Source organism: Bos javanicus, chromosome 17, assembly GCF_032452875.1.
Source record: "Bos javanicus breed banteng chromosome 17, ARS-OSU_banteng_1.0, whole genome shotgun sequence".
Taxonomy (NCBI): domain Eukaryota; kingdom Metazoa; phylum Chordata; class Mammalia; order Artiodactyla; family Bovidae; genus Bos; species Bos javanicus.
The window spans coordinates 53,681,807-53,695,000 of NC_083884.1; the positions used below are offsets into that span (position 1 = coordinate 53,681,807).

Consider the following 13,194-nt stretch of genomic DNA (forward strand, 5'->3'; position numbering starts at 1 on the left):
TATAGGTGAGAAAGAAATGAGTGGAATATAAGAGGCCTAAGATGACGCCCTTGTAGAATAAATTACTGATTCTTAGCCCTACCCAAGTTGGTGACATTTGCCTTCTATTATTTCAGGAAAGGAACCAGAATGCTAATAGTGAAGCTTCCCCTCATGCATCTAACAAGTGAAGGAAACATTTATTGAATGTTTAAGATATGGCATGTATATGGTGTTGTTTAATACTTCAGCTCTCAGGTGCCTGAGGAAGAGGTCATACGTGATTTGTAAATTAGTAACTGTGGGACTTCCCTGGTGGCCCAGTGGTTGAGACTCCACCCTTCGAATGCAAGGGGGACGGGTTCAGTCCATATGGTGATGTACACTTGGTCTTTTCTCACTCCCTCTCAGGAAAGCCAGTTGCTTTAGCTTCACTGGAGCGTGGGAATGTGACCTGCAGGATGAGAAATCAGCCTCTCTGAGGGCTTGTTATGAACTGAACTTTTTTTTCTGTGTGTGTTTTTTTCCAGCTGGAAGAAGAGAGATCGGTGCTCAATAATCAGTTGTTAGAAATGAAAAAGAGGTAGGCTTTTCTTTTTGTGTATATTATTTTGTGTGTGTGTGCGCGTGCGTGTTTAAAAAGGAAAATGTTGGAACATGCTGTGTGAAGTGACTTGTAGAAAACATACAACCTTCTTATACTCAGAAAATTGCATCGTGTTAGTTTGGTACTTATAATTGACAAATTTGGAAAGTTTCAGTATGAATTACTAACAGAAGATTTTTGATTTTAAGTCATGTTCAGTTGCATTTATTCAGAAGTATCCTAAAGTCAGATTGTCTCATATTACATACTGCTGTACCTCCTAGTTTCAGTAACTAAAAATACTGCCGTTTTACCTAGAGTAATTGATCTGCATATAAGTACTGATTTCAGTTACATAAAAAGTTTAATTTTTTCACAATAATGGGAAGCACCATTTTAAACATTTCTATTTATTTTCTGAAAAAGAGCTTTGTTATTTGTTATTCTTTGATGATAATCAAATGCTATTCAAATGGAAGTTGCCAGGACTTTTGAGTAAGGATAAATGGGCCCCCAGGAATAATCAGCCTGATGCTTATGCTTTCTGATGGTCTCTGTCTGCTCTTTTACAATGTGCAGTTTGTGTTTAGAGAAACTCTCTGCTTTACTCTGCATGCCAAGCAGGTTTAGCGTGCATTGTTGCTAAGACCCACAGCCTGTACAGCGGTTTGCTGTAGAGTACATCACAAGAGTGATGTGCTTTTCTGTTTTATTAAATGTGAAAAGAAAAATAAACCTTTAGAAATAGTACAATCAAGAATTCCTGGGGCTTCCCTGACAGTCCAGTGATTACAACTCCTCGCTTCCGCTGCAGGGGGCACGAGTTCGAATTCCACGTGGTGCTTGTGCAGCACGGCCAAAAATAGAGAAATAAGTTTTTTGAAAAGAATTCCTGTATACCTCAATTTAAAAAACATAAGAAAATAAAATAGGGAAGAAAAATTCCTTCACAGTCTTGCAGAGCACCTTATTCTCGATTGTCAGGGCAGAGGAAGCTTCCCTTACTGACCGCTGACACAGGTGTTTACACTGACAGTCTTCCTCCTGCCAGCATGGCCGTTGCTGCAGGACCTAGGGCCTTATTTAGCCCACAAAGATATTCGGGTTCCATAAGCTACATTCTAAAGGAAATTAGGCCTCAGTCCTGGGGTGCCTTCCTCCTTTTTTTTTTTTTTAAGACATCCTTAAACTCTTCCTTCTTGAAAGTTTCACATCAGATGGCATGTGTTCCACGACCGCCACACCCCTGGTCCAGCCAGGTGTCCACCAAGTGCCCCTCGTGAGCTGCGGTGACTGGCCTGCTATGACTCCCGCTGGGGCCTGGGTACAAGCACGGCTCTGCCCATGGGGGCCTTGGGATATTTAATTTTATATGAAAAAGGCTTTGTTTCTTTAAAAAGAACCCTGTATATGCAGTTATCAAGGGTATGTGAAAACATAATAGCACTTACTCCTGAGGCATTCTGGTAAGGGAATGTATAAAATCAGCAGATGAGAGTACTGATGTAATTAATCCCTTTGCATTTATGTAGCGCTTGTAATTCACAGATTTCTCATATCTCTAAACAAACCATTGAAATGTATATTGGGGCTTGCACTTAAAAATGATGAAATCCAAACCCCCAAACTTGGGCAACTTGGCTAAGAACTCAGATGCAGGCACAAGACCCAGGACTTCAAATCTTTTTACACGGGGTCTTTTCTCACTGTACATTTAATGTTTGTTTATTTTTACTTTTTAATATGTTTTAAAAAGAAAGATGAGAGGCTTTGTTACTCTTTTCCTTGTGACTTTGACTAAATCACATGCCTCTCCAAGTGTGATTAGACATGGGACTTTTTTTTCCCGGCTTTAGAAGATAGAACAAGTTTGGATACTTGTCTGTCCCTCTCTCCTTATTTCATTCTGCTCCCGTGTTAGGTCCTGGGTATGTTTAAGAGAATCTCTCTTGAAAATTATTCTTTTAATTGGAAAATGCAGATAAAGATAATTTTTTCTGGGAGTGAAAAAATTTTAAACATGGTTTCTTATATTTAGAGCTTTGGTGGAGGAGGGGTTCAAATTGTTAATTAACCCTTATGGAAAATTAGGTCTATTTGAGAAGTCGGGATGCAAATATATTTTAGCTAATTTGGGGGGACCATGAATGCATTCTGAAAGTCAGTTTTGTAAAGGATTTGTATGTAGATCTAAGTGTGTAACAGTTAAGTACATGTAGCATAGAGTACTAAAAAAAATTTGGATACTTCCTTAATTTAAAAGTCTGGAGTGACTTCTCTGGCAGTCCTGTGGTTAGATCTTCGTCTTCCAGTGTAGAGGGTGGGGGTTCTGTCCCTTGTTGGAGAGCTAAGATCCCACTCATATGCCTTGTGGTCAAAAAATCAAAACATTCAAAAAAAAAAAAAAAGCAATATTGTAGAAAGCTCAATAAAGACTTTAAATATGGTCCACATCAAAAAAAAAAAAAATCTGGAAAGTACTTAAAAATCACAAAAGATATTTGAAATGTGGTTGTTCAAGCAAGAACTGAGATCTTAGTCAACATACATAGCCAAGAAAGAATATAATTGCTTCATTCAGACTATATTGTTCATTATTTTGAAGTGCAGTACTTACTCCTGACATGGGGTGAAACAAAGTACTTATTAAGACATACTTAATAAGTTAAGACTTATTAACCCAAAAATCTATGGGCTTTTTGCTATCTAATGTTGAATCGCAGGCAACATGCAGTGAAATTTTTTCTCTTAGCCTGAAAATGTAATCATTTCTTTGGAAAACCAGACTCTGAGTTAGGCAGACCTCTTTCAAAGCAGTTTCCAAGGCCTCCAGTAGATGAAGCAGAGCTAACCTCAACTTGCTTTACCTAACAGAAGGAGAGAAACATGTTCCTCTGGCCAGAAAGCCTGTGGCAGATTCGGGAACCAGTTTGGCTTCCCTCCCTTCTGGAGGCTTTTTGATGTCAGAGAAGGGAGCCCAGAGCCAAAATCTTAGATGCGGACTATAGAGTCGGGATTAATTCTGCGGGCGACCCCCGCAAGATTTCCGTCAGGAAGGAAGACTGGCGGGCGGCCCGCCTGCCAGTTCTGAAGAGGTCACTGCCCCTCCAGCTCGCTCAGCTCACTGTGGGTTGCTAAGTGTCTGACTGTCTCGAGCTTGCGCTACTTACCAATGCTCATCTCACCCCCTCTCTTTTCCCTTTCCTACACTTGCTTCCTTTGCTCTATCTGTGTGTCTTTAATGGTAAGACTAAAGAAAGTCTATCCACGTTATAATAAATAAATTTCATATATTTTTTAGTAAACCAAGTTGTCATATATATTTTTTGGCTGCCTTTGTCCCTCTGTGTCTTGCTTTTGTTTTGAAAAATATCCTCAGCAGTATACACACACACATACACACACACGCACATATCTTTTTTATCTCTCTATATACAGCACAGAACTTCAGTGCAAATTTAGTTCTCCTTGCTGTATGTGCAGTTCTCTTCATGTTCCTAATATTTGGTTCTTGTTATCTTGCGTTTTTAAAGCTTGCCCCGTAACACTTTAAGGTATTTCCTTCATTACCGGAATTTATTTCTTATGTAAGTGGTAAGGAAAGAATCTGGGTTATACGTTCTCTTGGGGGAAAGATTTCTGGCCCCTGAAGCCCTTCTTTCATGTTGTTTATCTTCCCTCCTTGATATTTTTAGTAAGGCCAAGTCACTTGAGCCAGAGTGGCCTTAAAGTAACACAGGCCCTCTTGTCAATGTGATGTGTGACTCAGGTGTCAGTAATATTGGCAGAACTAGTTTAGACCATCTTGGTTTGCATCATCTTGATTTGGGCTCAGGAATTGCCTGAGATGCTGACAGTGAAGACCTGTCACCAAGAGGAGCTGCCAAGGTCTATTTGTCCCTTCAGAATTTGGTATACAAATCACAAGTCAGATCCCTTTCTTAACCACCCACCTTTTGATGAGTTTTGTCCAAGAAATAACGGTTTGCTATCTTCTTAGAAGGCAGCCTCACTTAGAGGCCATTTGTATGTGGAGATAAGCAAAGACACCTGTGCCTTTTTCTTCTGCCAGCTGATGGCGTCCTTATCCTCCCTAACACAAAGATTTAGAAGAATCTAAATCAGCTAATACCCCAACCCTGGTATTTCTCAGTAAAAATATTTAAAATCACATTGTTCAAATTTGAGTTGAATTTACAAGTGAATCTCTTGAAATTGTTTGCTTTGAAATAATTCCTTTATTATTTTACAAAGAAGCAGAAAGTAAAAATGGCCAAATCATGGAAATACAAGCTCTTACTTTTAATGGCCTTATTAACTTTACCTAATGTGCTGTATATAGCAAGAAATTGAAATAGATTTTACAATAGAATGAACTACCAAATATCCTTTAATAGAAACATAAGGAGCAGAAGATTTATTGAATCTTCAGATAAAAATAGATACTTACTTTCCAGATAGAAAAAGATGCCTATACATTTCTTTCATTTAAATCTTTTGGGTTCTTTTGTTTTTTGTTTCACGTAAGCACGATCCTCTTTCCTAGTGAGGTGTCATGCAGTTAGTAATTTAACATCACCAAGTGTTCGTATGACACTTGGGTGTTGAATTCAAGACATTTTCTGTAAGTCTCAGATTCTTTTCTTACTACTTATTCTGGGGTATAAGTGTAAGCCACACACTGAGATAAATACAACACTTATATTTTCCATCTTTGTATAGAACTTCAATTTACCATAAACCATGAGAATTCTGTAATTCGTGTGCCGGATATCTTGGGTCTCACTAACCAGACATACATTCTGCCATTTCTAACCTGGGCCTCAGTTTCTGATCCCTCCTGTCAGTTTTAAGACAGTCCAAACCACTACGCGCTCCATGTTCACCCAGCTCCTCCCAACAGAACCGGGAGCGATTTTTCTGTTTGCACCGTGAACTCTCAATGATGATTATCCACGTGAAGGCAGTGCCTTAGGTTGTAAGACCCGAGGGCTAGCTAGGAAATTTTCCCCCAGTAATGTTTTTCCCCCAATATTTTTGTGATACGAGGTCTTTTTTCCTCTGTTTCACACCGCATGTAATTAAAAAAAAAAAAAACTTATTTCAAAATTTGAGGTTTCCAGGAGCCGCAAATACAGTACAGAGAGTCCTGCGTTCCCTTCTCTCGTCTTCCCCTCACATGCCCATCTTAGCACCCCTGGTCCTTTGATCCAAACCGAGAGAGTAACACTGGTCCAGACCTCTTAGCCAAACTCTAGACGTTGTTAAGACTCCCCCAGTTTTTCCACACCATGTCCTTTTTCCTCTCCCAGGGCCCGTCTAGGACACCCCATCACCTTTACTTGTCACATCTCCTTAGTCTCCTCCAACCTGTGACACCCCTTCAGTCTTTCCTTGGCTTTCGTGACACTGGCACTTTTGAATTTTCACCACAAAAATGTAAATAAAAGCACACATGTTTATAATCACACAGTAGCTTCCTGCCCTTTGGGGTCGTCTCTGTTGTGTCCCTCCTTCCCTGTCTTCCTTTCATCTCTCCCTTTCTTTTCTCACTCCCCTGACTCCAAGAAACATCTTCCTCTCCTGGAAAGCCTGGTGCCCCTCCCTGTGCTGACAACCAGATGCTGGGTCAGCCTGAGAACAGACTCCCCGAGCACTGACCTGCTCCCTCCAGGTGTCCCCCCAGCTTCCATTCTGCAGCTGGAAATCCATCTTCACGTTTCTGTCCTAGCCTTTTTTTGTAATTTACCTTTCATTTCTATGAGCAAGCAAAAGTCGTCTTCAGAGTCTTTATGGATGAAAAGTAATGATCCTTCAGTTTGAATAGTGGTCATAATCTCTACTACTGTTTTGGCCCATAAGATCTCCAAAACACACTCTGGGAACTTGCTCAAAGTTACTGAAATTAGTGAGAACCAATCGATACTTCCAGCATAAAACTGCTCTGCATGATGTCTGTATAATCGCTTTGCATGTGTGTATTTTAATTGTTGTTATTGCCTGGTAAGAAATAGCAGAATTCATCTGGGAGGGGGGTTAGATTTTTTTGTTTTTAATAATTCTTTGCGGGGTGCAACAGTCTTGTTTTTTTAATTCGTCTTCCGAAGTTATTAACTTGTTTCTTTAAATTCAAACGGATACAATGATATGCAGATTCTGGTATATCTCTGCATAGGTAAACTTTTTCTCCCCTCACAGTAAGTAAAACTTCAAGTAAAATTTCGCCAGCATAATAGCCTTAAACCCCCTGTAAAACTTCCCTGTGATACTTTCTCCCCTTACATTAAGCTAAAGTTAATTGAGTGTTTTTCTCCCATCCTTGTACACTGACCACCCTCTCGGTTGATTTCTGGAATTTTTTTTGAACTCTTTGGTCTTTTAGAGAATCCAAGTTAATAAAAGACGCAGATGAAGAAAAAGCTTCCTTGCAGAAATCCATCAGTATCACTAGTGCCTTACTCACAGAAAAGGATGCCGAGCTGGAAAAACTGAGAAATGAGGTAGGGTACCCTCCTCAGGGAGCCTTCCCGCGCCTGTCCGTGCCCGGAACCCGAGCCTAAGCCAGCCCATGTATTTCAGGTCACGGCGCTCAGGGGAGAGAACGCGTCCGCCAAGTCCTTGCATTCAGTTGTTCAGTCTCTAGAGTCTGATAAGGTGAAGCTTGAGCTCAAGGTAAAGAACTTGGAGCTTCAACTCAAAGAAAACAAGAGGCAGCTCAGCAGCTCCTCAGGTAACGTGACCACCGCCGCCTCCGGAGAGGAGCTCTTCCCGGGGTAGAGCTGCCCTTGGAAGGAGGCACCTGCGCCGCCCTCCGAGGGGGGCCCCCCCCTGGCCTGGGCTCTCCCGCGCTTTCATCCAGGGAGACCCCACTCAAAGGGGGCGTGGCTGCCTCTCCGCACTTCCGGACCTTCCCGCGGTCCTGAGCTGCAGAAATTTATATAACGCTGCCATGTCGGGGGCGACCGTGGGTTCTGAAAGTACACTGCCGGGAGGAGAACATGATAGGCCACCCACCAGCAGTGGGCCAGCCCAGGGGAGCGCCGCCGTGCCTTAGGGGGCCAGATACGGGACTGGAACTCCAGATGTGCTCAGAGGCGCCTGTGGGGATTCCACACCAGAATGAGTTTCTCCCACTGGCCCTTTCGTTGTAAGAACAAGGAAACAAGATGGAATGGCAATTTTTTAAAATATCCCCCCTCCACTGGTTTTTTTTTTTTTTTTTTAACATAAGGTAATACTGATACTCAGGCAGAAGAGGATGAAAGAGCCCAGGAGAGTCAGGTAATATGCCTTCCTTTTGCTTTGCTTACTTGTTTTCTTTTTTTTTTTAATCATTTAATGTTTTGACTAGATAATGTATTCCTATGGTCTGAACATTGAACAGTATTAAAAATATATACACTGTTTAAAAAAAAACTCTCCCTCCAAACACCATCCCTCTCCTTAGTTTCCAACCCCCTAAACAGATAATCAGGGTTATTACTGTCTTTTTAAATTTTTTTGGAGATTTTTAAAAAATGTATATACAAACCAAGACTAACACAGTCTTTCCCCTCTTTTGTTACACAAATGGCATAGAAACTGATCTCTTATTTTTTACACATGTATAGTATTCCATTATATGGAGATATATATATATATATATATATACCATAATTTAATCAGTCCTTATTGGTTGACATGACTTTTGGGACGTTTCTGATCTTTTAGGTGCATTATAAACAATGCTATAGTGTACGGTCTTGCACATCTATCATATTACAGCTATAATAATGTTTCTTTAGGATTAATTCCTAGAAGTAGAATTACTCTGTTAAAGGTTCCTTCCTCATCTTTACCTTAAAAAGACAGTTCTTGAAAACTGTCTCCTAAAGCCAAAATTATCAAAATAGCTTTAGTTGTAAAAGTGGAATTACATGGAGGTAAACTATTCTATTTTTGGAAATGGATGGCATCACCGACTCAATGGACATGAGTTTGAGTAAACTCCGGGAGTTGGTGATGGACAGGGAGGCCTGGCGTACTGTAGTCCATGGGTCGCAAAGAGTTGGGCACTACTGAGCGACTGATCTGAACTGATACCCAGAAGTAATAAACATGTATTTTCAGTTTTAATTAATATTTTGGACATATTTATCCCATTCAAAATTCAAAGGTACAAAAGCCATCTTTCACTTTTAAATAAAAGAGAACTCAGTGACTTGGTGATTTGTTTGTTATGACATCTCCTTTGAAAGGCATGTAAGAATTCAACCAACAGCCTAACTTTAACCCTGGCTAGCATTGTCTCTGCTTAGTTTATATGTCTAATGAGCACAAAATTAACAATGTTTTCTCTCCCCCCTCTTCCTTTCTGCTTCCGTTTGTTTCATCTGCCACTGCCAACACTTTTCTTCCCATCAGCAAATGGTTTGTTTTATGTTTCCTAATTTGTGAGCATGTATGTGAGTGTGTGTATATGTGTGGCTTCCCACTGTACTTCCCATTTTATGGCTTTTTTTTCCCTTCCTGATATGATACGTAGCTCCCCACAGGATATAGTCTTATAAAATACAGTTTGAGAAGTGAGATAAGAGTCAGTGGGTCTGCCTTCAATGTCAGAAGGGATATTCTGCAGAGAATAACAAAGCTTGTGATTTCTAGCTTTGTTTTGTAACTGCCCCAGTGGGAGAAAAAGGCCAAATATTTCTTTGAAAAATAAATACTGGACGGGCCAAAACGTTTGTTCAGATTTTTCATCTTACAGAAAAGCCCCAAATGAACTTTTTGGCCAACCCGATATGTATGTATGAGTGTACACACACACACACACACACACACAATATTTTTTTAAATTGTAAAGTAGGATTTTTTTTTCCTGATGGACATTTAGAGAAATGAGACCTTTTCATTATTTGTAGAAGAGAGGAGAAACCATTTTTAAATTAAAGTGCCCTTGCTTTGAAACGTCGGACAGGAGTGTTTCCTCCTGGTGGTCAGTCACATCCCACTGCTCCGAGTCTGGGCCCCGGTCCCCTGAACGCTGCCCTCTCGGTGTGTGCCTGCATCAGTTGAAAGGGAGCTTAAGTCTTCTCTTTAAAATCCTTCTTTTGGGGCTTCCCGGGCAGTCCAGTGGTTAAGACTCCTCTCTTCCATTGCAGGAGGCATGAGTTCAATCCCTGGTCAGGGAACTAAGATCCCACATGCCATGGGGTGTGGCCCCACACAGAAAAACTCCAAAAAAGCTCCTTCCTTTTTCTCTGAAGACCCACTTACCATCCCACCATAATAAGTGAATGTTAAATTGTGGTCTGAGGAGAATTTACATAAGCTTATTCAAATCTACAGAACGTGAAAGTCCTGGATTGGTTCTACAGTTTAGCTGAACAAGTAACTAGTTGTGCTTTTTGTACAATTGTGTGTGTGTGTGTATAAACATGTTTAAAAAGGGTTGAGTCACAGCCATTGCTGGCCCCTGTGACTTCAGCACACTCTGCATCCACAGCCTGAGTATAATTGCTGACTTCTTGATGCTCCAGGGTACATATTTCAGGCATTTTACACATTTTTCTCCCAAACAAATTAGATTGACTTCCTCAATTCAGTAATAGTGGACCTTCAGAGGAAGAATCAGGACCTCAAGATGAAGGTGGAGATGATGTCAGAAGCAGCCCTGAATGGGAACGGGGACGACCTGAACAACTACGACAGGTATTTCAAGTTCAGCGATGCTGAGTGGAACCTTAGTTCCATCTAAATACGTGTGTGTTTTTAAAGTTAGGTTCTCTAGACAGAAAAGGACAAATATGGCTTCTATGTGGAATCTAAAAAAAAAAAAAAAAAAGTGATACAAATGAACTTATTTGCAAAACAGAAATAGAGTCACAGATATAGAAAATGGTCACCAAGGAGTAAGGGGAGGAGGGATAAATTGGGAGACTGGGATTGCCATATACACACTACTATATATAAAATAGATAACTAATAATGATCTACTGTTATAGCACAGGGAACTCTACTCAGTACTCTGTGGTGAACTATATGGGAAAAGAATCTATAAAAAGGGGGCTTTATGTATGTGTATGGCTGGTTCACTTTGCTGTACAGCAGAAGGTTTCACAACACTGTAAATCAAATATAATCCAAAACTAAAAAAGAAGGGAAAATATACATATAACTGAGTCACTTTGCTATGCAGTAGAAAATTGATGAAACATTATAAATCAACTGTACTTCAATATTTTTTTTAAAAGTTAGGTTCTCCAGTGGATTGGAGAAACAACTGCTTTGTGATTATTTGGCCATAAACTGACTTCCACAAATCTGGCAAGAGTAGAAATGGTTTGATCTGAAGATTTTAAATGCGTACCCTGGTACTTGTACTTGAGGCTTCGCAGAATCCTTGCTTGTGTTTTATTCCTTACAAATGGTACTGTCTCTTGAATTTCTTCTGAGGGAGATGAGTTTCTGATCATACACATTGATAACATTTGCAGTGATGACCAGGAGAAACAGTCCAAGAAGAAACCCCGCCTCTTCTGTGACATATGTGACTGCTTCGATCTCCACGACACAGAGGATTGTCCCACCCAGGCCCAGATGTCCGAGGACCCGCCCCACTCCACACACCACGGCAGTCGGAGCGAGGAACGCCCCTACTGTGACATCTGTGAGATGTTTGGGCACTGGGCTACCAACTGCAATGACGACGAGACCTTCTGATGAAGCCTTCCACCCAGAACTGGGCCCTCTCAGATGCACTAGCGTGTAGGCAACTGACCACCAGCATTATGCGTGCAGACTTCAGGAGAACTCACGTTATTTTTGACCCCCATCAACAGATCTAAGAAAATATTTTGATCTTCCACAAAATCGCCCTTTTAGTCTCCCCGTATAAGTTTATAAGTTAGAATAATAAATAAGGGGGGGTTTTCACCTCTGATTTTTGTCTTCTTGATTTTTAAAAAGTATTCCATTGCACCAGATGCCATTACACGAATCGTCCCTATGAGGGAGACCTCACAGAACAACTCCTAGCCTTTCAGTACCTTATTTAAGTTAACTTTAAATTATGCCGTTCCTCTTCATATTTGCACTAAAATATTTCCAGGCTGCATTTGTATATTTAGATGTTTGGGTTAAGCTTTGACACTGGAATGAGTTGAAAAAAAAGTATGCCACTTTGCATTTTCATCTACTCGTTTATTTTTAGTCAAAGAAATAGCTGAGTTCTTTGCACTACCCAATGTCAGTAGTGCCTTTATTTCAGGCTTGATGATACTTTTAGGTGTGATTATAAAATCATGAAACAGGTAAAGGGAGGGGGAAGCCCCCAAACTGCTGTGGGGACGTTTTATTATAATCTCGATGCTGCACCCACTGTACTCTACTGTGGTGTTTTGTTTATCCATTTTGCATAATTTCAGCTTCTATATATTATATGTATATATTTTTGTAAAATCTATATTTTGGGGAAAAAACCTATACAGTATGTCTTTCTTTTCAGATTTTTATCTTTATGAAAAAGGAGATACTTAAAATGTTCATCAGGACATGACACACTAGGCCAGGATCAGCATCACGTGGCTTCGCAGCTGTGTGTTCTCTGTTTTCATTTTCTTTCTTTATCAGGAATAAGTGGGAGAATTTTCTCCAGGTTTTGTTTTTCTTCTCCAACAAATATCCCCAGCAGTCGGTTAATTAGATAATAAGCCACTCTAAAACACCTAAATGAACCAATCTACAATCTTTACAACTTTTTTTTTTACTGTGTTTTTAGATGAATGTACTATGAGAAATTCAACATTAATAGTTTTGGATTTTCTTATCACAAAAAATAAAATGAAGGACCTCAACCACAAGTTTAGTAACCAGTTTGAATCTATTTATCTTTATTTGAATGTCTTTTAGAATATGTAAAAAGTAATAAATAAATGTATCCTCCAGGAGACATGTATAATAAAAACTTCTATAATTGTACATATGCCTTTGATGTATTTTCCCCTCCAGATTATCAACTATGTGTTTGACAAGTGAAAAATAAATATGTAATCAGTTGAAATTTGGGATTATAAACAAACATATCATAATAGGAACTGTTTCACAAACACAAAATGTAAAGCAGTATTAAAATCCAAGCAAACAAGTGTTCTGTAACTACTTTAATAAATGGTTATTCTTTTTTGCCAGTGTAGTAGACTGGTATTATTCTCAGGTTTATTTGTCCTAATGGTTTTTCTTTAAATGAGCAAGCACCAGAGGTCCAAATAGCAATTTCTACTGCAGTCTGTTGAGAAACTGCTTTTAAGAAATGATCTCAAAGCATTCTGTGACCCACTCAGCATAAAATAAATACCCAAGGTGGTTATCCATTGCATTGTCTCACTGTATTACTCACAGAAATGTAAGTGGCACTGTGCAGTACCAACTACCTACTAAAGAATGAAGTTTGGAAAGAAACTCTGAAAGCTGCTGTGATATTTACCAAAATGATGACTGAACCAAGCAGTCTGGTTTTATGAGCTCTGATCCCCCCACAGGTAGATATTTCCAAAGCAGAGGTACCAGTTGAACATGACCAAAAAAGTATCCTGACAGTAGTCCTTGACTTAGCATTGACAGAACTAATGAAAAGACTCAAATTATTAATC

At 39.8% G+C, this 13,194-nt stretch overlaps 1 protein-coding gene across 11 annotated transcripts in view; it reads left to right on the forward strand.

Moving 5' to 3' along the window:
- The window catches only part of CLIP1 (CAP-Gly domain containing linker protein 1), a 116,868-nt gene extending 104,131 nt beyond the window's left edge, over positions 1-12,737 (forward strand). For 10 of the 11 annotated variants that reach the window (XM_061384705.1, XM_061384712.1, XM_061384709.1 and 7 more), the window contains 6 exons: positions 510-562; positions 6,948-7,065; positions 7,145-7,295; positions 7,797-7,846; positions 10,131-10,255; positions 11,041-12,737. In XM_061384705.1, the coding sequence (XP_061240689.1) occupies positions 510-562; positions 6,948-7,065; positions 7,145-7,295; positions 7,797-7,846; positions 10,131-10,255; positions 11,041-11,266 (723 nt within the window). In that variant the 3' untranslated portion in view covers positions 11,267-12,737. Of the gene's footprint in view, positions 1-509; positions 563-6,947; positions 7,066-7,144; positions 7,296-7,796; positions 7,847-10,130; positions 10,256-11,040 lie in introns of those variants that run through there. The other variant, XR_009730366.1, reaches the window with a different exon arrangement.
- The last annotated feature ends 457 nt before the right edge of the window (positions 12,738-13,194 follow it).